Below are 23,776 nucleotides of genomic sequence, written 5' to 3'. Positions count from 1 at the left end.
TCGGGCCTTCGCTTCGTTTGTGTCTCCGGGCGTCGGCCCCGTCGCCCGTGGATCGGCGTTCCACCGCAGCGCTGTTCGCTGGGACGTGCGTCTCCTCGTTTCACATCGGGCAGACCGTCGTGGAAGTCGCCAGATTCTCCGCGGCGCCTTTTACGACCGAGCGGCTTTATTTCCTTCCGTCTTTATTTCCTGTCTCGGCCGTCTTTCACAGCCCAAATTAAAAGCGGTCGCGTCCGCGGGCCTGGAGCTGCGGAGACACCGGTGCAAACGGGCCCCGAAGGCGCGATGTACTGCTCCGAGCGCCGCCGTCCTCGCCAACCGGCCACTTCACACCGGCCCGCGTCCGTCTGCGCGGCCAGGATTAACGCACGCTCTCGGACGGGGGGGGAACGCGACATCCGGCGCGTGCGGGACAGAGCCGGGGGGACGTGTGATCCGGGGGCGCCTCGCACGCAGGTTCCACGCGGTTCACGCCGCGACACGTCGTCACCGGCGTCCGAGGCGGAGAAAAGGCCACCTCATGCCTTCCGCTGTGTGAAATATGGCACCGTTTTATTTACGGCGCGGTTATGACGGGCGCTATCTCTGCATCTTCTCTTTGGAATGAAACGGAATCAGATGGTCTGCTCCATTAAAGATGACCCGGTGCACTGTTATGATGCATTGCTTTCAAAACGATTGTTTCTTGTTTTGTTGTTGTTTTTTTCCCCAGGAACTAAGAGCACACACAAGTTAAAATGTATCTTGGCAATAAATCAATAGGAAATGCGTGCCATTGTCATATGGGCTACTACAGTTTATTTAAGATCGATTTTTCATTTTTTCACTACTTGCCTTTCGATCGTCTGGGGTGTGTGAAGAGCAAATCTGAGAATCTGGAATAACTGATTTTCGTCTTTTGATTTGCAGTCCAAACGCCACACTTGGAGCATTTAGTGAGATCTTTAGGGGGACCTGCAAAAGGATGAGCAGCAAATGACAAACAAATGCAATGCAAAAAAACTGAACCAAAACTCCAAGCCAGCCCTGTGACGGTTTTGGGCGACGTTGCGTAAGGATGGTTGAAATCGCAGAACGTTTGCGCTCTGCTCAGAAAGGTCCCAAATGGCTCCGCGTGTAGGTCAGTTTGAGCCGCAGAGCAGAATGAACGTTCTGGGGAGGCGACAGAGGACCCTCGCCATCACCAGAGAGACACTCGCTAGTGACGAACACTTTTTAACGAGTCCACCAGGTTCATGTGCTCTGCAGGTATCCTGTATTGAAAAGGGGCGGGGGCAGGGGGGTGGGGGGGGATTAAAATGGAATCGCTTCATGAGCAGGGGTTTCATTTGGCCTCGCTTGGCGAGGGTCCGCCGCGGAGGGACTGGAAGGGCGTGTGTGAGAGGGGACGCCGCGGAGGGACTGGAAGGGCGTGTGTGAGAGGAGACGCCGCGGAGGGACTGGGAGGGCGTGTGTGAGAGGAGACGCCGCGGAGGGACTGGGAGGGCGTGTGTGAGAGGAGACGCCGCGTCGAATTTGTTCCGCAATTAGCGCTATCGATTCCCTTTCCCGCTTTCCGCCGCTAGTTATTTGTTTGCTCTGTTTTTCCTCCACACGTCCAGCGAGAGCGCGACCAGCACACATCCAGCACATGTCCTGCAGTGTGTCCACACAGGTGATTGGCTAGCTTGGCTATGTTTGCATCTTAAATTATATATTTTTGTTTTAAAAACTGTTGTTTTTTTTCACGTTGTCAGATTAGAATTTAGAATTGAGTTTTCGACCAGCTGGGTTTTTTTGTCTGTTGTTCATTAGAGTTTATTTACATGGTTTTGAGTAAGGAGCGTCTGGCCTGGATTCAAGTAAGAAACAAAAAGAAAGTGCTAGGCCTATTTGTTCAGCGGTTTTTATTTATTTATTTTGACTAATTTAGGTGGCTGCTGTGTTTTTATCATAAACCATAAGTAGTATGCAGAGCAGTTATACATTATAGGGATTATGCTTCTCTTTCTGAGTAATAACTTTGGATGTGACTCTGAAGAATGACAGAAGCCATCGCGAGGATGTGTTCCGGTTCACGTGAAAGATATATTTGGGACATCGTTGCCGTGCCACAGTCTCATGAGTCACTGTTTTAGATGTTCCACCTTGTTATGTCGCTGTTTGGTGTTTGCTGTTGTACGTAGGCCGGCTGTATAAATTATGCAAAGCGGGCCCTGGTGATAAACGGCTGCCAGCGGGTAAAGCTTCCCGCTTGTTTAGACGCGCTTTGGGGCGATTTCATCTTCCGCAAAGCTTTTAGCCTCGGATGCGCCCGAAAAGAAAATGAGAAAATCAACAGAGTTTTAGCACCGGGTAAAATTTTTTTTTTTTCCCATTTACTTTCTCAACTTTCACGGGAAAAAGAAAAGAGAGCAAAAAAAAAAAAAAAAAATGTTGTGTAAGCAGTGTGGAGTCGGCTCCCGCTCTTCCAGGCAACAGATCCGCCGGCAGAGCCGGGGCCTTGATTCCTTTTGTGTTCCGCACAAAGGGCTACAAGGGCTTAGCGAGGCCCGGGTGTGTGAAGTGGGCCCCGCAGAGTCATGGCCGGCAACGTCTCGAGAACATTGGGGGGGGGGGGAGAGAACGGACCGGAATTACAACTTTTGTCAGCTCTAACAAATGCCGCAATTCCAGCCTTTTGTTGGCTTGTGGGAAATAGTGCAGTTTGTCGGGTCGCGGAAATATCAGGGCTTTTCCAGGGCCTTCACCTCAACCGCTGTGCTGTTTCAGACTAATGCATAATGCAGGGTGCACTTATGAAAGTTTTTTTACGCATTCGTTCACATCATAATGAGCTCGCCAGCCTGTGAAATCAAGAGAACATTATGCAAGCGTAGAAAAAAAAAATGAATAAATGTAATATGCTAACTCAAAATTTAGGGCAGCGTTCCTTGCTCTTTGATTGGATGCTGATGCCTGAACCCTAAAATGCTGATTCCTCTGCACCCCACTCCCATGCTCCCTCCCACACTCGCCCCCACCACCCCAACCCCCACCCCACCCCCGCCAGAGCTGGAAGGACTCAGCAGACAGGCAGGACCGCCGACTGCGATGAAAACATCCGTGGTTGCACGTCGTTCCTGCTTGGCAGAGCAGCTTCGCGGTGCATAGGGCTCAGTCACAAGGCTGAATGGACAGACCCGGAAAATATAGCACGTCTCCCTCAGAAGCAGTCAGAGCGGCTGTTCAGAGCACGAGAACATGGCCGTGCCACGCGGCAGTCCGGGGCCTCTGCCTCTCTTCCATTAAATGCATTTAGACAGACAGATAGGACATCTGTTTCGATTATGGTGGGATTGATACGTTTAACGATGTGTAACCTTATTAATTTGGTAAATGAATTTAATTTGGTATCCAAGAGCCTGACCATTTTGCACGATAAACCACCCAGACCAGGATTACATCTAGACGGTATAGTGCCGATGTGTTCATTTTGTCAGGGTTGTTTTTTTGTTTTTTTTCCTCTTTCATTTTTTATTTGTCTCCCATTTAGCTGCGGTTTGATTTCCTTTAATTTAGTCAGCAGTGCATAATGGGGGAAAAAACAGCAGCTGTTTCATTAAGACGGAGTCTAAATCTCCTCTCTGCCACTCCGTTTAGTTGATGCAGAAAGATGAAATGCATTAGGTGCATCTCTGGAAGCTAATTTAGTCTGATTTATGGTTCTCCACTTCCCCCGCCACACACTATGGGAGGAAAACAAAAGACAGAACGCTGCGGAGAGCGAAGGAAAGAAACGGAGAGAAAAAGACAAACTGCACTGTCATCACTCGGATCACATGCCTTTTTTCTCTAGACGGTCTCGATATTCAAGGTTGCAGCATCCATTAGGCAATGTGTCTTGGAAAAGGGAGGCCTCTGGGTGGTAGCAAGTGGAAATTAAGTTTGCAAGAGGCTTATAATTTGCTATCTTTTAGATAGCACAGAACCTAATTGCCACATTCAGCACAAAGAGGCAGCTCGTCTGGCACGGAGGGGCTCGGTAAGTGGTTATGACAGCACCACAGGTTTCCATGGCTACGAGTTGCTCCAGCGCGTTACGCGGCCACTCACTCCGTCGTCTGCAGCCCAGACCCGTGGAAGTATCATTTAAAAAAAATAAATAAATCCTGCCTGTGAGGTGCAATGACAAATCATCTGCTTCCGAGATCAAATTCCATTTACATAAATTACTTTATAACCTTGGAATCTCGACAGCTAATAGCAGTGCCAGGGAGGAAAAATGGTAAGAAAATGTCTTAAATGTTGATATAATTGGTCTCTCGTAAGTAAAATAATACCGTGAGGATCCATATATGAGATTGCATACGGCAGTTTTAACCCCCGATGTTCACAGGGAGTGCAGCCTTGTGCGTGTGTGTGTTTATGTGACTTTACACAGCAGTGGACAGCGGCGGGCTGCTTTAACTTTGTACTGTAATGTGCTAAAGATGTGCCGTCTGTACTCCATGTACTGAACTACATTTCATACGGGAGTTAGTCACCGGTCTCTTACAAGCTGGCCTGACCCTGGCCTTTTCGGCATGGTTGCATTGCAGGAAGGATTTTTTTAACTTTATAATATCTGCTAAAATGAGGCAAAGGTAAGCTGCGGCAAGGACAATAATCTCTTTTTTTAAAAATGCATAAAATTATGTCATATAATTTTGCAGGATTTATTGGGTCTTATCTTTTTGCTTCTTCAGTAGAACTCTATTTAAAAGCCGTCAAGGGAGGAACCGCACAGTTAAGTTCGGGGCTTCAGGGCACTGTCTCCGTTGCATTTTGTAGAGACGTGTTTTGCCAATGCCGAGTAATTAAAGTGCTCTTTGTGAAGACACTGGTCCTCAGGGCCCTGGTGAGGCGTGTCTAACTGAAGCGCTGCTCCAGTGTGTGGCAGTCCAGACCGCGCCGCTGGAGACAGTGGCCAGGGTCCCCGTGGGCCGGGCCGCGGGGTTAATTGGCTACGGAGCGTCCGGAGGGACGGTTGGTTTCAGCTGCCGATCGCGTGTCCCGCCTCAGTAGCGCCTCCTCCGGGCCACGTCAGGGAGGGGCTGGCACTCCCGCGCTCGCCCAACGCGATGCACGGTCCGCCAGCGCGCAGCTCAAACAAAATGGCAGCCGGCTGCGTGCGCCTCGGAGAGCGCGCTCGATGGTCCGCGCGCTCTCAGAACGGCGGCGGGCCTCGCCTCAGTGGGAACGGCCGGGTCGGGGAGGCAACAGGAGCGATTAAAAAGCTGTTTTCAGACAGACGCGCTCCTCCTCCGCCTGCTCGGACCGGCCCTTTAAGGGCTCGTGCGTTTTCGTGGAAGCCTGTTTGCCTTTCGGTGCGGAACGTGAGTCCACAGAGCACGCATTCAAAATATGATTGAGGGGCTGTCGTCGAGAATATTGCAAAACTAGGTTTTGTTAATGAAGTTGAACTGTTAAAAAATAGTTCATCTTAATTCCTTCATCTATATTGTAATTTGAATAGTAATATGAATTATTTAGTACGTTCTGGCAGATGATATGCAGGGAACCATGGGCTCAGTATTCAAGTGACTGATGCATGATAATTATTCCAGACGCTATACAGTCATTAAACATAATTTTCTACTTGTCTTGCTTTACTTTAATCATGTGTAAATTGAGATCCAACCCTATTCAGTTTACATTTTTCTCATTCTTAATATACTAGATGGGCCCCTAATATGTCTGGGATAGACAATTGCATAGTGAATATAACAAGGATAACAAGTATCTCCTGATTTGCACCTGCATCACTTGGAGAAGTGATTTGCTATCCCAAGGGTTACATCAATTAAGCAATTAGGAGCTGAAGCAGAAGAGAAAGCAGCAGGCTATGAAATCACTGCCTGTTTGAACATCCTGAACCGCATTTTAATATTCCTGTGATATTGATATTTATATGGAAATTGGATATTAATGCGAAGAAGAAAAAAAACAAACAGAAAAAATACCTTTTCTCTGTCTGAAATGATGTATTGGATTTCATAGTATATTTTTGTGACCCTTTTAATCGACCAGGAAAAACCAGCAGACATTTGCTTAGCATGTGCATTTTGGGGAAAGTCCTTGTGTTTTTTTTATCAGGTTTAAATTGGGCCCATCATTAAGAAAGCATGCACGCTTGATTGGATGCCGAATCCCTATGTCTCCTGGTGGCATCAATCAACAAGTGGAAAACAAAAGTAATGAAAATAAAAGACATTTTATAGACCAAGTGCCTGGATGAAGGCGCCCGGTGCAGAAAGAATAAATTAAAACCACTTAACGCGTCGATAATGTTTTCACCCTACAGTCTTCACTGGAGTAATACCGTGTTTTTTTTATTTATTTATTCTAATTTAGAAAGCCACAATCTGAAGAACTTGAAATAACCTTTAGCCAGTAATTGCTAAAAGTGAAAAAGCTTGTTTAACCAGCCCCTTTTGCACCTCAATAATTAAAGGCAGACATCTGTGCCCAACTTCATTTCTGTCTGTTTCCGAAGGAGGGAACAAATAAAGGCCAAAGCCATCTCTAGAATTATTTGTCAGTAATAATTTCCACAAGGCTGTCATTTTAATTACAGGCTGTTGGAGTATGTTCATACACAAAGTAGATGAGGGCCAGTGTGTGTGTGTGTGTGTGCGTGTGTGCGTGTGTGCGTGTGTGCGTGTGTGCGTGTGTGCGTGCGTGCGTGCGTGCGGTGTGTGTGGTGTGTGTGCCTGCGTGTGTGTGTGTGTGTGTTGTGTGTGTGTGTGTGTGTGTGTGTGTGTGTGTGTGTGTGTGGGGTGTGTGTGTGTGTGTGTGGTGTGTTGTGTGTGTGTGTGTGTGTGTGTGTGTGTGTGTTGTGGTGTGTTGTGTGTGTGTGGTGTGTGTGTGTGTGTGTGTGTGTGTGTGTGTGTGTGTGTGTGTGGTGTGTGTGTGTGTGTGTGTGTGTGGCGCATTGGCCGTTTCTTCTTCCTCTTGTCCAGCGCTGTTTGAGTGCGTCCTGTGTAAGCTGCAGCCTGTGTGATCGTGACCTCGTCTTTCCTGCTTCCTCCCCAGCTGCCCTGCAGGTGACCATCACACCAGCCCTAGGGGAGATGAGCGTGGGGGAGTCCAAGTTCTTTCTGTGTGAAGGTAGGTGTGACATCATCTCTGTCCTTTTTTTAAATTTAGCAGCTATAGGCTATATTTAGTCACAACTTAATAGACATTTTTTTCCACTAATAGTTACAGACCAACCCTGAATCAAAATTGTCCCTGTTGTGAATTAATCATTGCATTTATATAGCACTTTTCCTGAAGCTCGAAGTGCTTTACAGTGATCAGGGGAAACTCACCTCAGCCACCACCAATGTGTAGCACCCACCTGGGTGATGCACAGCAGCCATTTTGCACAAGAACACTCAACCCCACATCTGCTGAGGTGGAGAGGGAGAGAACTTTAGAAGAAATTTTAGCCAATTAAATCAGGGGATGATTAGAGGGGCAGGTTGATGTCAAATTTATGACTGTGAAACTTGTACAGGTTTGCTAATTAAACGTGAAATCCCTTAATAACTGGCATGGGTCTGCTGAGCTCCCGACTGCTGTGTAAACCTTGAGACGCAGATAGCATGCTGAGGTAAAGACCAAGGTCACTCACTAAACAAATATTCCACCGCTCTGTAAGTTTGCTGAACTCCAGGCTGCTTCACACGGAACTCAAGAGTATGCACAGCCTCAGTACACAGTTATCTACTGAAGCCAAATAAGAATGCTCCCAAAACAAACTATGGATCTGTCGGAAAATATTTACCATGGGGTGGTGGTGTCTGTACCTTGTAAATAAAAATCATGATTTGTGTGACAAACCTGAAGACACGGTCAATTATTTTCCCAGAAATGTGAGTTATTGTTTACAGGAAGTATCATCCAATTGTTGATTTTTCATCTGGGAAAAAAAAAAAAAAACCTTTCTTGTTTTAGCAGTGTTTTGAAGTGGTTTTAAAAATATTGCTGGCAACACAAAGGAAAAATAAATTGGTTCTCTTTTCAAAGTGAATAGGCCTAATTAAAATGCAACACCGTTTACTGTATGAAGCATAGGCACTTGAAATTGGTTTTGTTGACGGTCTGATGGTTGCGTTGTATCTGTTTACTATTAAAGCAGCGCTTGTCATTTATTTTGAGTGTGCAGGAACCGGCACCTAGCGTATTGTCAGAAAATCCAGTTCATGCGTTGCTGCTGTATAAAAAATACATATCAAATGCAGGTCAGTTCTGATGCTTCGCAGTCCCTTATCCGTGTTCGTTTTTCTTTCAGTCGTTGGCGAGGCTACGGACATTGATTGGTTCTTCCCGAGTGGGGAGAAAATTTTGCCCAACCAACAGGAAGTGATCGTCACCCGCAACGACGAGGCGTCCTCCACTCTCACCATCTACAACGCCAACGTGGACAAAGCCGGGACCTACAAGTGTGTGGCCAAGAGCGGGGACAAGGAATCCCAGGCCACAGTCAACGTCAAAATCTATCGTAAGCAGCCGCTGAGCTCCCTTTCATTAGCCTAGCGTAGCGTATCAAGGCTCTTCACAAACGATGTTTTCCTCGTCATAAAATGAAAAACACATCAGCAGCATTTTTGCTTTGAACATACTACGAGAAGAAAAAAGAACTCTAAATTTAAATGTGAGACCAATCTAAAGAAGTTGATTGGAGTTTAAAGTTGTTTCGCCGTAGGAGGGAGTGAGTTCGGAGTTTGCTCGTGGTCATTCACGTCAGTTTCTATGGTTTCTTCAGAAGAATAGGACGAACGGTTCGCCCTTTATTAACTTTGAGCAGCCAATAATGCTCCAGTCTGTCTCAGTTTATCTTTTATCGAGTCTTTTTAAAATCCACAAATGGCCTTCTGTTTTAATTACTTCTCCGAACTTCGGGAGGATCAGTATAATAATGCTCACTGATACGGTTGTGTAAAAAAAAAAAAAACTCATTTATTTTCCCTTCCTTAACAATTTCAGATCTGTTCAGGCCCGTAGACCTGATTCTATTGAAGAGACATGGGTTTTTACAAAATGGTCTTATTTAATATTTGGCCATTCGATCCAATTTTCCATCGACAGGACTTGGAGGAAGTGAATCAAAGGTTATACTTGCGAGTAACATCGATAATAACAAAATGTTGTTGTTGTTTTCTTTTGCTTCCCTGCAGAAAAAATCACCTTCACAAACGCGCCCTCCCGCCAGGAGTTCACGGAGGGAGACGACGCCGACATCGTGTGCGACGTCGTCAGCTCTCCCCCTCCCACCATCGTCTGGAAGTACAAGCGTCAGAGAGTCGATTTCGCCAAAGACGGTGAGACAGTCACGCCGGGCGTGTCGGTGACTGTCGGCTAATCTCCCAGATCCCTGGTTCTCTCTTTCTCTTTCCCTCTCTCTCTCTCCCTCCCTCTCATTCTCCCTCTCTAATCTTTTGGGTCAGATTGTTTGTGTCTTTCAGTGATACGTTTCCACCTCTTCAGTCTTGATCATAAAAGCCCATTCGTGTGTTTTGCTAGTTTACATACGCTGAGAAAAACAGAAGGACCGTAAACGGGCAAGCGTGAAACCAGTGGCTTTTGTTACTGAGAGGGAGCAGCGTATACATCCTACTTTCATTTCATTTCTAGGTTACATTTTAGTTCTACATTTCAGCTACCGTCAGAGAAGCAGCCCTAGCGCGCCAGTCGGCTGGTTTTGTGCTCGAAGCTTTGTCGGGACTGAACTGACGCAACCGTGACCTCTGACCTCTCCCTCCTCCGCCCCCCCAAACGGGGCCGAGTTCTGCCGTGCGGTTCTTCCAGGCCCCCCTTTGTGGATGCGTTTGAGGGCCACCCTGCCAGCGTCAAAGTGTTTATGACATTTCTTCAGTTGACCTCCTCAGCACGAGTATTCCGTCGGGCGTTGACCAGTAGCTTCTGCGGGCCGGCGTGTTTCTGTTGGCCGGACGTGGTTATTGGCTTGGCCCAAACTTTTAGTGCCGCGCCGAAATGGTGGAGCGGAGACTTAACGCAGCATGTCACCGGATGATGACAGATTCTGCCAGCCAATGAAAATGTCACCGGAAAGGGCACCACGTGCGCCGTGCTTATTTCTGATGGCGGCTATCAAAAAAAAAAAGGAGTGTTTTTTGTGTGTGTGTGTGTGTGATCCACTTCACTGAGACAGGCAGGGCTGCAGAGCCGCGTTTTCTTCGTGAGGAGTGTCACGCTGCAGAGCGCCGGGCCCGCTGGTCCGCGGGAGGCCGCCGAGGGCCCGCTCCAGACCCCGGCGACGGCCCCCCGCGCGGCGAGAACGCCGCCCGCCGCCAAAGCCATCAACGCGGCTAATCGCCCCGCGATTTACAAAGCCCAGACAAACGCTCATCTGCGCCACCAAAACAAATTACGCTCAGCACAGCGATCAATCAGCGGAGACTTTTAAAAAAGAGCTTTGGCCAGCTGAGCCGCATTGATTCGGAGCTGGCAAAGCTACTTTACAGCCTGCTCCATCACTTCCGCCCAAACGGGAAACCCGCCGCTCTCAAGCCCGGTCTTTCCATCTCACAAACGCGTTCTGAAACCGGGCCCGGCCGGTTGGTTTTTATTCCTTTAAGCGTTCTGCGTTTTTGGCTGCCAGAGAGGAGTTAAAAAAAAAAAAAAAATGAGTGGAGCCGTGTAAATAAATCATGTTTTTGTTTCTGACACAGTAGGAGCTAAAATGCACGCTGGCAAAGGCTGAACAGCACGCCATTTTCATTTTGAAACTTAATTCATTTGGATTTTTTTTGGGGGGGGGGGGGGTTTGCTCTGTACACCTCCTTGAAGTGTAGCGTTGGGTTCCAGTGAAGTGAATGCAGCTCTCACCTCCCGTCTGTCGCAGTTCGCTACCAGGCCCTGAGCAACAACCACCTGCAGATCCGCGGCATCAAGAAGACGGACGAGGGGGAGTACACCTGCGAGGGCCGCATCATGTCCCGCGGCGAGATCGACTTCACCGTCATCAAGGTCACCGTCAACGGTGAGCCCTCCCTCCCTCCCTCCCTCCCTCGCTCGTCCGTTAGCTCTCGCTCACTCTTCCACCCTCATTCATTCCTTCATCTGCTCTCGCTTCTTTACTCGCTCATATGAACTCGCACCAACTGTGCTTTCGCTCTCTCGCTCTCTCTCTCTCTCGCTCTCTCGCGCTGGCTCTCTCTCTCTCGCTCTCTCTCTCACTCTTTCTCGCTCGCTCTCTGGCTCTTTCTTTCTCTCGCTCTCTCTTTCTTTCTCGCTCTCTCTCTCTCGCTGAATTGTTTGGTTGATCAATAAGTCAATGCGGACCTGGAATCCACTGCACACACTTTCTCCTTTAGATTTATGAGAAATACTCCCTTTCCTTGTCAATTATACATCTCAAATCTATCTTGAGAGCTCAGCTTATTGATCAGCAGTTAATTATGCAAACTGATATTTCTGGAGTCAGTGAAATAAATGTTGCCTTTTCACTGCCTCGGCCAGAGCCAAAGCAGTTATATTAGTGGTTCTAAAATAAGAGGCATCGGTTGTCTGTTGTCTTCGTGGCCACAGAGCTTTTAAGGTCTCCAATGAAATGCGATGCTGGAGTGTAATTCGCATTTCCCACGTTCACCAACGCGACAGGGAGAGAGAAAGCAGTCAGTGTCAGTCCTGAAACGTGCTCTCCGCCGTCTCCTTAGTGCCAGGAAAAAGGAAAACGCAAGAAAGCCCTCGCGGTTAGTACCGACGGCAGTGGAAGATTGCATTTTCAAGCGCGGATGTTTTTCCATCCACCCGCTGCTGAAAATGACCCATTTTCTGGACAGTGAAAAGTGTTACAGTGCATTGCAACAAACAGCACAAACACGAGCAGACAGGCATCCGTGCGATGCAGCTGCCACCTCTTCCACTGTTTTTCCCTCCTCGAAGACTAGAGACTCCGTTCACAATGGGTTACGTTTGTACTCCTTTAAAGGCAGATTTCATGGAGGCGACAAATGACTAATCTCCATAGGCTCAATTGTTTTGTTGTTTTAGTTTTATTGTTAAATGAAACGTGTCATCGGTCTTCCTTAGTCTCCTGCCTTTCCTTTTTCTTGATTTGATTGGCTGTAATATTTATCCCAGCCCTTAATATCTCCCTTTCTCAGAATGTCTTTAGTATTTGAAAATCTGTAATAATGTGAAAACTAATATGAAAAGGGATAATGGGAAGGGATGGGTCAGATTTCGTATTTTAAATTTTTTTTGTAAACTTATATTCACATTGCTATTGTTTTGCTATTTTTGTCAGTGGACTCTCCCTGTTCATCTCTTTAAATAAAGAATTTAGGGCTGTGTTTTGGATCCCAGTGTTTCTGAACTGTGTGTTATTTGTGGCGGAGAGGGAGGGAGCAGGTGGTTGCGGGACTGGCGAGTGTGCACTTCCTGTTTCCTTTTCATGCGCTGGAGTGGCCCCACAGTTCTGACGGACGTCTGTAGCCGTTTGCATGCGCACGCTTCAGAGGGGGAGCGGGAACACAGAGACACGGAGGAGTGTCGCCTCCACCAGCCCGAATGCTTAGCAACAGGAAAACGGCCGCGCTGTTCCTCTGTCCTCTGGGTCATGTGGTCGATTCTGGCTTATTGATTCAGTATCATATGGCTCACTTGATAATATGTACAAGTGATGCATGAGGGTTCGTGTGTTGCCTGTGATAAGCTGTCTGTGTGTGTGTTTGGGTGTTATGTGTTTTGCGTGTGTGTATTGTGTGTTTTGCGCGTAGCCCTGCTAAATAAACACTGCTCCTGTTTCAGTGCGCCCCAGCCTCAGGCCCAGACAGACGGAGCTGAACGCCACCGCGGACGTCGGCCAATCGGTGATGCTGGCCTGCGACGCCGACGGGTTCCCGGAACCCAATGTGACCTGGGCACGGTAGGCGGGGCTTCCCCTGTTCCGCGCGGCGTCCTCCACGGGCCTTTCCCTGTGTTCACCAACGTGACAGAATATTTCTCACATGCAGAGGTCAGGGGGAAGTGGCCTAGTGCACGTCCAGGTCAGGGGTCACAGAATCCATTTCAGCGGTGCTTACCTTGAGCTGTGGTGCACAGCTGGAGGAATCAAAGCGCAAGAGCCAAGATGCAACAGCTCGCCATTTGTTTCTCGGGACAGGGAGTAAAGAATTGGGAGGGACATGGGGTCATTCTAAGAGCAAGAAGGCGGTTCAGATGGATCTCGACCTCGTCCGAGGAGACAGGAAGCAGAAGAAATTGTCACAGCAATCCTTTATTTGTGTTCAGGGGCGAACAAAGTACCCTTTATTTGCGGTAGGGAAATTGCCCTTGCCGAAATTAGTTTTGCAAAGATTTTCTCTACCTATCCCACTGTTCCTCGACTGTCTTCGGAAAGCTTGCTCATTTCTTACTGAAATAAACTGGATGTGGATAATTTTATAAACTATATATGACCAGCACAAACTATATTCTTAAAAGTTGAAGTATATGGTTTGTGTTGGTAGTTTGTGTAGGTGCTTTGCAAGCATTTTTATACTCCTCTCTTAAGAGAGCACCCTGGGCTGTTTTCTGAACACATGACCCCTTAGATGTCCATCCATCCATCCATTTTCTATACTCACTTATTCGTGTTCAGAGTCGTGGGAGGTGCTGGAGCCTATCCCAGCATGCTTTGGGCGAGAGGCCGGAGCCCTTGGATGTCATAGGAAAAAATTCAAGGCAAAAACAATTTCTTTACAGCTGAGTTAAATATAGTTAAATCACTATAGACAACACAAATGTTGTTTGTAATGAATTGTCCTATTTGTTGGCCATTCTTAATACCTGTTACTAAACGGTGATTAATAGAGAGACTGAACTTTTTCAGAGAGGTGAGCATGCAGAGTGGGGCTATTCTGCTAGCAGGCCACAGGCCAAATGCAGATCGCCATAGACACATTTTTGGCACGTTTCTCATTGAGAAGATCAAATAGCATTACTGATGCAGACCATGCATCAAAAAATTCAATATCAATACCAATATCAATATACATCTGCGCCCGTGAAGTGTCGGCATACCTACCGTTAACAACAGAATGACAAGCGATATCTATTCGTGGTTTAAGAAAACATCTACCTTGGTTTGGAAGAACTCTGGGTGCGGAGGAAAAGCATTTAAGATGGCAGCTATGCTCGACATTTCAAGCACTTACCGAAGCACTCAAGAGCAGAATAAGATGTGTTCTCCTTGTCTATGTTTAACAGCGAAGTGCTTATTTTTCACATCGTGATCTTTCAGTTTCAATTTCCTCGCTGTCATTAAAAGTGTACAGGTGTAGTGTAACTTTCAGCCTTTTTTGTCTAATTAGCACTTCACTTTTATTTTATGTGCGCTGATTTAAAAAAAATAAATAAATAAATAGATGAGCATCAGACAATTAAACCTTGATAAAGGGCTTGGTTACTGTACCAGACATACACCAGAAAGAGGAGCCTCGCATTAAAGTGGGTGATTAAAGCTTGATGTCACAAACATATTACTGCTCCGAGAGGGACCTTCCATTGGATGCCTTCCTGGATGTTCGTCACATGCGCATTGTGTAAACATACGCCATACGTATTCAGCTTATCTTTCCTTAATCCACACTGAGGACAAAGGATAAAGTTCGACAACTGCGAGATGAAGACCATGGGATTAATACTGAGGGAAAAAGACAGAGCTTCAGTTTTGTGCCAGGTGTAGCCGACAGAATTCATGTTGTCAAAGCGTGTCTGCTTTCCTCCTCCTCTCTCCCGTCCTCCAGCAATAACGTCGTCCTTGAAACGGACGATAAGTACAGCCTGAATGAAGATGGCTCCGAGCTGATAATAAAAGATGTGAAGAAAGTGGATGAAGGAGACTACACATGCATCGCCAAGAACAAGGCAGGGGAGACCGAGAAAGAGATCAGCCTGAACGTTTTCGGTAAGACGAAAATGAAAACAGTGACACAATCGGGGGAAAACGACAAACAGAGAGTATTTTAAAAATGGATTTATTTGTTCATGATGTTGTGGAAATTTTATGCGTAGGTGAAACTATCAGACGTTTTACATGGAAACAGTGAATCATTGGATGTTTTTTTATTTAATTCATGGAAAATAATAATAATAAGCATACTATGTATCTTTGCGTGTGTATACAAACACACATACACACACACACACACGCACATATCCTTTTGTATTGCAAATTAAATAAGCGTACTATGTTTGCAAATAAGCGTACTACGTGTAAAGAAAAATTACTGGGATAATTACAGTGACTAATTAGATGAATTCATTTTTTGATCATGCTCTTTTTTTCTACAGTTCAACCCAAAATCACCTTCCTGGAGAACCAGACGGCGTCGGAGCTGGAGGAGCAGATCACGCTGACGTGCGAGGCGACAGGCGACCCCACCCCCAGCATCGTGTGGAGCTACGGCCGCCACCAGTTCTCCGAGGGGGAGCAGGTACGCGAGCCGCTAGCGTCGCCGTGGCAACGCGGGCTCGTCTGAACGCGGAACCGCGCCCTCGTTCCAGTGAAGACCGCTACCAGGCCCCGCCCAGCCCTCCACACCTCTCACGCCCCCCCAAGTTATCTTTAGCACAGGAGATGAGAAGTAACTGAACCCTGCAGACCATCCCGGTGGTCTTATCAGGGATGGGCTTCCTTCCTAAGTTGATATATCGGTAGGAATTCACCACAGGTAAAGCAATCAGACCATTTTAAGGGTGATTTAGCTATAAATATGGATTCAGATTGAACAGATTGGAAGGGGGCTGAGGGCTTTGAATTAGGGTGCCTCCTCCCTGTCACCCTTGAGTAATGGACTGAAAGAGAGGTGTGACACTGGACCGGGAAGGGAGGAGAGGAAATCAATAGCACATCAGGCCTCAGAAGTTATAACCTTATCATTGTCCATGGGTTTGATGTTATAAAGATGGTGCATGATCATGAAGAAGGGCCTTATAAGACTAACCCCTACCAATATACCTTAAACCCTCCCCTCGATCCCTCCTCCTTAAAGATTAAGTGGTTTGTGGGGCGTGGGGGGGGGGAGGGTCATCATCACTAGGTGTGTTTTGCTCCAGTTTCGTTGCACCGTCATCACCATGGTGATGTGAGAGGGCCTGACTGTGGCATGCATCTAGAATGTTCCAGCACTGATGGAATGTTCCAATGGCTGCGAAGTCCACTTCACACTTCTCTGCCTCCTGTGTGCATTTCTCAGCTTTGAGTTGCCAGGGTAAAAATAATTAGCAGTCCTTTTTGGAATTCCTTCCTCATTTACCAGTTTATTATTTTTTTCATCTCAGTGTAATTTCAGGCAGCTGCTGGAAACTGCCAGCACCCATAATCAATATTCAGCCATTTTGGAGGGGAAAATAACATCCCCTGCTCTTTGTCTGAGTCAGTAAAAGAAGGAGAGAGAGGGAGATTCACAGTGAGAGAGTGGGAGAACACAAAGGGAAAAGAGAGGCGGCAGAAGGAAAAGCTCTGCTCAGATTCAATAACAATGAAGAACAATGGGCTCTTGCTAATTGTTTTTGAATCTGTTTCATTCCTCTGATCTCTCTCATTTTGCTAACATCACCTATACTAATCATCACTGCAGCAGTGAGCAGAAGAGTGGGTAGAAGCTTGTTTTTTTCCTTACGTTTGAAAGCCCAAGCACATGCTCTGTTCTCTGTCTGTCTAGATTGCGTCTCACTGCCCAGACGAACCCCGCCTTTACTGTCTCTTCATCCCTTTTATGGGCTTTTGAAATTCTGTCATTGTGTATTACAAAGCAGTAGTTTCAAGAAGTGCACAGACACTTCACAAATGGTGAAAATTGCCTCGTGTTTTCCTAAATGTAGTAGGATAGTGTATAGGGTAGGATAGTGAATTAGATCAGGAATGTGCTTTTTCAAACACTGTTTTCTTTGGTTTATTTCATGCAAAACACTGCAATATTGTTTGTATCCTGCATGCAGTTTAGGAACACAATGTGTCCTTCTTTAACATGGCCGCACACTGAGGAATGCGGGTTGGCACTGTTCTAGTGCACGGATGGGCCCCAGCGTCTGATATCAAATCCGCACCACGCCAGCGCCGACTGTGGTGGGCAGCCCCCAGCACTCTTCTCAGCACAGCAAATGAGATTATAGTATTTCAGCTTGAAATCTGAGTAACTTTGATACGGGCCCTCTGAACAGCTATGTAATTTCTGCCCAATCACAACATGGCATTAAGTAAAACGGTTCTTCATGTTGAAAGTTTAGCAGGCAATAGTAGCATTTTTGGCTGTAAATTTTGGATAAGTTGCCAGTATTGAAGCATAACGTTACCACATAAAAAAAAAAAAAAAACATTCAGTTGAAAAAAAGAGGAGTTAATTTAATGGTTCAGTTGAGTGGGCTGTTCCGCCACATGGCCATCAAATTTATTCCGAGTTGCAGCATTGCACTGTGGTCCTTGAGCTAAAAATTCGGAAGAACCAAAGGCGTATCTCCGTAGTCTTTTGGGGGGTCGTGTCTCCCCCGGCGTTGGAAAAATACTGATTTGTGACCCCCTCCCCCAATATTCACTAGGCTAAAACTCTGTCTCCATCAGTCACGGTAGGTTTTGTTTACAAGCTATAGCTTGGGAAAGTGGTTACTGGAGTGATTAAAATGACAGAACTGAACACATTCCTGCAAGTTTGAGAAGTTGAATTTAATGGAATAATGAAAATGATAGAATATAGCTAGCTGGGTGATTGTGAAGTCCTCTGCCAAGTAATTCTGATAGCTAGCTAAGTTTGCTAGCTCATGACCAAAGTTGTAGGCAAGTGGTAGGCAGTAGTCTCTCTCGATAGGAGAGGTAAAAGAAAGCTGGTTTGGTCCTGTTCCACCAAAAGATGTTACACAGTACCGGAAAAAATCTCACATTTGTCAGGCATAGAAAATAATGTTTTAACTCAAAGGATGTTATATTTTATAACAGTTAAGATCGCATTGTTGCATTAATGCTGCTAAAATGTGCCCTGCATTTCCAAGGCCTCCGGACCCCACCCCACTTCCACTTGACTATTGTCCAGCTGACAGTGATCGGTGCAGTGCATGCGCTTGTGCAACCGTTCAATGCTATATCAGCGCAGCAGGCCATTGTGCAGGCCTTACTGTAGGCTATGTCAACATTACAACCTGCGGAAAATGTTATGCGATAGGGGAATCAGGAAAAAGTGGCAGTGAAGCAGGGTGTAGAATCAGGATAGGCTATACACATGTATTGTGCTTTCTTATTTTATCAGGATGCTTGCTTAGCTTGCAGCCTACTGACTTCTAATGATGAGTTTAGGCGTTTTTTTCCCCCACTGTACCCAAAGTCACATCACGTAGGCTGTATCAGTGAGACCGGCAGTCACTCTACTATTCTGTCTGCAGATGTCATTCTGTGGGTCTCTGGAGACGGCGTTACAATCGTGGGGATATTTTGTAGCTCAACTGCAACTTTCACAACTACTCTTTACTTGCAGCTGACATTATTGACATTAAGGACGGAGTGTGGCACAGTGGGTAAGGAAGTGGACTTGTAACCAAAAGGTCGTAGGTTCGATTCCCGGGTAGGACACTGCTGTTGTACCCTTGAGCAAGGTACTTAACCTGCATGGCTTCAGTATATATCCAGCTGTATAAATGGATACAATGTAAAGTGCTATGTAAGTCGCTCTGGATAAGAGTGTCTGCTAAATGCCTGTAATGTAATGTAACATTATGAGTGTCATAATACAATTATGTACGACATAAATTTATTGTGCTATTGTTGTGAGTTGACATGTGGCAGAAATAGTTATTTTTATCAGGACGCAAGTGAATTAGTGTAAAATGCAGATTTTGAAATGCGTCCTGCGTTCCAAAGCCTTCCATGGGCTAGCACGGCCTGGAGGTATTTTCCCCTCAAATGATAATATCACAGCTGTTAAAACTACATTCAAGCTAAAGCTATGCCCTTGATATGAAGCCTTGTCATTTGGTGGCTGCAGCAAATCAGTGCTTCATTTGCTTGTGTTCATTAGCGCAGTTTCACTCTGCTGACCTTGCGGCACCCCTGTGTGTCTCTCTGCCTGTTTGTCGTAAGTCAGTCTGGAGAAATTATCGGAAGGTCAGTGGATAATGTCACTGTCACTTTTGTTCATATTTTAATTTTTTTCTGCAGTCTATGGTTAGAACAAGTCCTTTTTGCTGATGTTGTGCTAGAATGTGCCACTCAGTCCACTCCTTCCGTTAATTTGGACACTCCAGTTTTAATAACATGTCCTTTGTTAGCTTGATGTAATCCACAACAGATGCTGTTCTTATTAATGGGTTGTACAGTTTATGTTGTTAATTTTTATTTTATTTATTTATTAATTTTTTTACTTTACTTTACCTTCTTTGTTTTGCCTGTAGTGAGAGCGAGCACATATACTGTGCGTATTCTATTAATTATAAAATGACCATTGATTCTGCCTCGGGTGAAAACAGGGGCATCGGTCAGATGGAGGCCATTGCAGTGCCGTAACATCTGTTGCTGCTTTAGCCTCCATTCACACTGGACAGTTATATAAACACCAAAGGCTCTGGGTTTTCATTTTAAAGGTAGTATATATTTGCCTTTTAAGGCTCAGGAGACACAGGTGGAGTATTGACTGGGGGTGTATTTTGAATTGTTGGACGAGGCTGCAGTGCTGATAGAAGGCGCTGAGACATGAAATGGCAGAAATGTATAATGCAAGAGCTTATTTCAAGCGGGGGTTCTCACACAGCTCGGAGTTTTTGGTTTTCGGCCTGGCCGGTGTTTGCTATTCAGGTCTGGTGAATGTTCCCCTGCCGCGTCCCCTCGCCACCTGCATCATCAGCCCGTGTCAGGGCAGACCCAGCGAAATGAGCGTGCCCAGCCAGGGTCAGGCTGTCACTCACACAGGCCAGCTCCAAACCGTGGCTGGGAGGGGAGCCCAAACAAGATAGTCCTTAAGTGCGTCTCACCCCCCCTCCACAAGGAGAGTGGATGCAGAGGGTTCCCATTTGCCGCCAGAGAGGGGCACAGGAATGACAGTTTGCGGTCAGTTGGTTTCGGTTGTTGTCCCCAAACTGCCATCTTGGGTCAGAATTGGCCTCTACAATTGGGAGGGGGTTATTTTGAAAGCGATATCGGCTCTTAGAATGGTCCAGTGACTGGAAAAAACATCCTGAAATGGCACATTCTACTGGCAGTTCCTTCTTATTGGTTATGGTTGCAATCTTTTTTTCCAGTTTGGAGTAACCCTACCCAACAGACATGCCCCATTCCCATCTTGAGTCTGTCTATATGTTCATTTTTACCCTGGCTTTCAGCAGGAGTTGTTCAGTATTTGTATATGGAAACTGTTAGGAGCTATCGGTTTGTTTGCAAGTCCGTGCCACCCTTTCGTGTGCTTGGGCACATTCGTGGCATCATCCTTTTATGAGGTGTGGATTTTGTATGCTGACAGCATTTAGCTAGTAGGAGAGAGGCAGATGGACGAAGAGCAATTGTTAGGTTTCAGAGGAGCGTCAACACATGGCACTGTGCTCTCACCCCGGCCCCCTGGGCCCCCCGGAGCCCGTATCTGCATGCCGTTATGTTGAGTCTCCGGGAAGCGTGCGCAGCTGCTCTAGTGTTCCCGGGGTCCCACAGAAGCAGTGCAGCAGACCTAGCTCCGCGTCAGCACCTACGCTGTAAAGGTTAAACCGCTGCCGTCTATATAGACCGCATTGCTAGCTCGGCTCCCAGACTCACAGGGATTGTCAGGTCTCCGTTGACGGCCAATCATTTGGCCCCCCCGGGTGCTGTCAGTACTCCCGGTGTCGTTGGTGTTTTGACGTCGTTATAATTTGTGCTGTAAGTCCTGCAGCGTTTCCCTCACAAAAGGTCGAGTTTGACTTGAAATCGGTAAAGGGCAGTGTTGCATAACACAAAGCGGTCTATTGAAAATAAACGGTAAAGTGTCAAGTCGATGCGCCGCACAAACTGACAGCGAAGAAACTGCCTTCTGTAACTTCATAAGGAGATGTCATTTAAGGTTGCAGTCTGCTCCTCTAAGATCCTTTATGGCGCGGACAAGGTATTAACTAGCTAATTACACATTTCATTACTGCTTTAATTGTGTTCACTTTTTAACGGTGTGGCGTTCGGACCGGTGGAGAATCGGATTTGTCCCGGTCACTCCGACCACACGACCTGTGGAGAGAGCTCATGGACCTGGCTTGTGTTAACCGATTGGCCCAGGTACTTGAAGGTGCGCTCCTTGCCACGGTGCAGGGGCCAAGGCCGAGAGTGCACAGGGAGGAAGCGAGACGTTTGTTCTTCCTTCCTTTGAGACAAAAGCGAAATGAATGCTGCTGAGAAGCTGAGGAGCTGGATAGCTTAGAGCTGAAAAGTGTCGGAGAGCTGAACGTTTTCCGCCATGTTAGGTTTGTTTTGTCTTCGTTATTTTAGTTAGCTGTTATATTTTATTGTTTTTGCCCAGAAACCCGTGAGGAGGACGGGTGGAGATGTTTGTTTATTCGTTTTTGTGTTGGTGCGGGTGCGCTCTCTCTCCATGTAGTAAATGATGTTGAAAATTATGCTGGAACTCCCCCGTCTTCCTGCGAAAGGTGTCACACAGCCTGTGAAAAATGGCATATCTGGATTACTCTTTGTATTGTGTGTGCATGTTGTGCTTAATCGCTAGCTTCTATTAGCATGTAGCTTCTATCATTTTAATACAATCGAAACTAATGCATTTTGAGCTAAGGTGTAAAATTATCTTGAACTTATCTTGAAAAAGCTTTTTCCTTTTTTTCTAAAATTTTGATTATTTACCCATATTGACATTAGTAATACATTCTTTTAAAGCCTTTATAAATAGAAGAGTGAAAAGGCAAGCAAATATAGCTAATTAAAGTACTACCACTCTTAAACTCATTGAAGTTGTTTAAAGCTTTTCAGCACACACTGATTTAGTAACCGTAACTGTACTTAGTGTGGGTGCACTGCAGAGAACATGATTTTACCACTGGGCAGGGTCTGTGGGTTGAGAAGGAATCAAATGAGTTTTTTTGTAATAAAAAGTTGCTTGGAGGTTTTTTCTTCCAATTTGGCAATTTAAATTATTTATTTATTTCTTTTATTATTTTTTTATTTTTTTTACTCTTCCAGGCTTTCCAGAAATGTACTTGATCCGGCTTTAAACATTTGATTAAAGAGTTGCTGAAAATCAAGCTTATCACAAGTCTGGCGAGCAATATAAGAGCTGATTTCCTCAAATAGAGTGTACTCAATTATTGAAATAATCCCTATTAAGGTCTTGTATATCTGTTTTTCCTGTTGTAAGAGACAGGTATACCCACTTGCCAAGAAGATATACATTATGACCCAAAGGAAAACACAATTTAAGGCTCTTTTCCTTACAATATGTCTCATGGAGACATGTTTCCGCTCAGTTTAGGGGTTTTCATAACCCCATGTCTTTTTTTCACCTGTTATATATGTTCTAGAGGAAATGTAAAATTTTGTTTTAATCAACAAATATTTCATGATCCCGGTCACTTCCTTTTTAAGCAGTAGTGATGCATTAATAATGGAACGTACATTAGTGTAATGTCACCCCCCCCCCCCACCTCGTTCCTGCCAGTTATCAGATAGATCATCATCACTTATCCTCTTAGCTGCTCACACTTTGCTCTCTCATCTCTGCTTTTTCACATACTGTGTAGTGCCAATAGTCTGACACTCATTGAGACACAGAGAACACAAACAGGTTTCTTTTTCTTTTTCAGGTTTAAGCAATTAAAACACTGGCTCATTATCTTCAGCAATTAAAATAAAATTCTGCCGGGACTTAGTGCCACAGCCCTGTCTTGAGATGAACACAATGTACAGCGCGCGGTACTTAGTTAACACTAATAGCATTAGCTAGATGAGCCCGCCAGCGCTAGCTTTCAGTCGCGGCCCTTTAGCTACTCATTAGCGCTGAGCTGTGCTGTCATGGCTTGTGTTCCTGTCCTGCTCATTTTTGCGCCTGTTTAAAAAAAAGGGGAATTAATTTAAAAAATGGCTGCTCTGGTTGAAAAGATTCTGTTACCATGGTAAAATGATGTCAGGAATTATATTTGTTGTGTGTAACGCGGAAATTTATCACTGAACAATTTCCTTTGTCGCATCTTTTTAATGCAGGTTTTTTTATTTATTAATTTTTTTTAAACAGTTGTCAATGAAAAATGTGCCTGCATATTTGTGTTAGCAGGGTGATAAAGTAATATTCAGGCACAGCATTAACAATACAATGTCAGTTGGCTGCATATGACTCAAAGAGGCCAGCTGGTTTCAGATCAGGTTCTTGTCACTGGAAAAGTCATAACGAACCTCTCTCTTTCATTATTACTACATTATCGGAAAATGCATTGAAAATGACTGCAGTATTAACCTGAGGTGGTGCGTATATATATATATATTTTTTTTTCCTGAACCACACATTCAAGAGTGTCCTGCTTTCCTCACAATGCAGCGGCTATTTTTAATGGGTAATTACCAAACGGTTTCCACGCTCAGAGACTAGTCTGTTATTCAGCGTGTTATGGTTGATCGTGTGCCATTCACTGTCCGACACGTGTCCAGCTCTTTCACCCCGAGCCGCAGCTTGTCATGCGGAACAGAGCCACGTCAGAGTCGAAGCAGCGTCGCTTCTCTTTTCTTTTTTAAAGGCACATATTGCGTGTAAAAACGGCTGAATAATGCATAGCCACTTAGAGTGGTTTTCAGCAGTGCAGAGCAGCGGCAGGCATGCTAAATTCAGGGTTCTGGGTGTGAAAC

General features: G+C 45.7%; 1 protein-coding gene across 12 annotated transcripts in view; it reads left to right on the top strand.

The window, feature by feature from the left end:
• The window catches only part of ncam1a (neural cell adhesion molecule 1a), a 242,432-nt gene that overhangs the window by 161,486 nt on the left and 57,170 nt on the right, over positions 1 to 23,776 (top strand). For all 12 annotated transcript variants that reach the window (XM_064351025.1, XM_064351027.1, XM_064351026.1 and 9 more), the window contains exons 2-8: positions 7,036 to 7,110; positions 8,279 to 8,488; positions 9,165 to 9,308; positions 10,853 to 10,990; positions 12,763 to 12,880; positions 14,742 to 14,902; positions 15,289 to 15,431. In XM_064351025.1, coding sequence (XP_064207095.1) covers positions 7,036 to 7,110; positions 8,279 to 8,488; positions 9,165 to 9,308; positions 10,853 to 10,990; positions 12,763 to 12,880; positions 14,742 to 14,902; positions 15,289 to 15,431 — 989 coding nt within the window. The remainder of the gene's footprint in view (positions 1 to 7,035; positions 7,111 to 8,278; positions 8,489 to 9,164; positions 9,309 to 10,852; positions 10,991 to 12,762; positions 12,881 to 14,741; positions 14,903 to 15,288; positions 15,432 to 23,776) is intronic.

Source organism: Anguilla rostrata, chromosome 9 (assembly GCF_018555375.3).
Source record: "Anguilla rostrata isolate EN2019 chromosome 9, ASM1855537v3, whole genome shotgun sequence".
Taxonomy (NCBI): Eukaryota; Metazoa; Chordata; class Actinopteri; order Anguilliformes; family Anguillidae; genus Anguilla; species Anguilla rostrata.
Note: the sequence above shows the minus strand (reverse complement) of the source record. Positions and strands in the feature narration are given on the sequence as shown.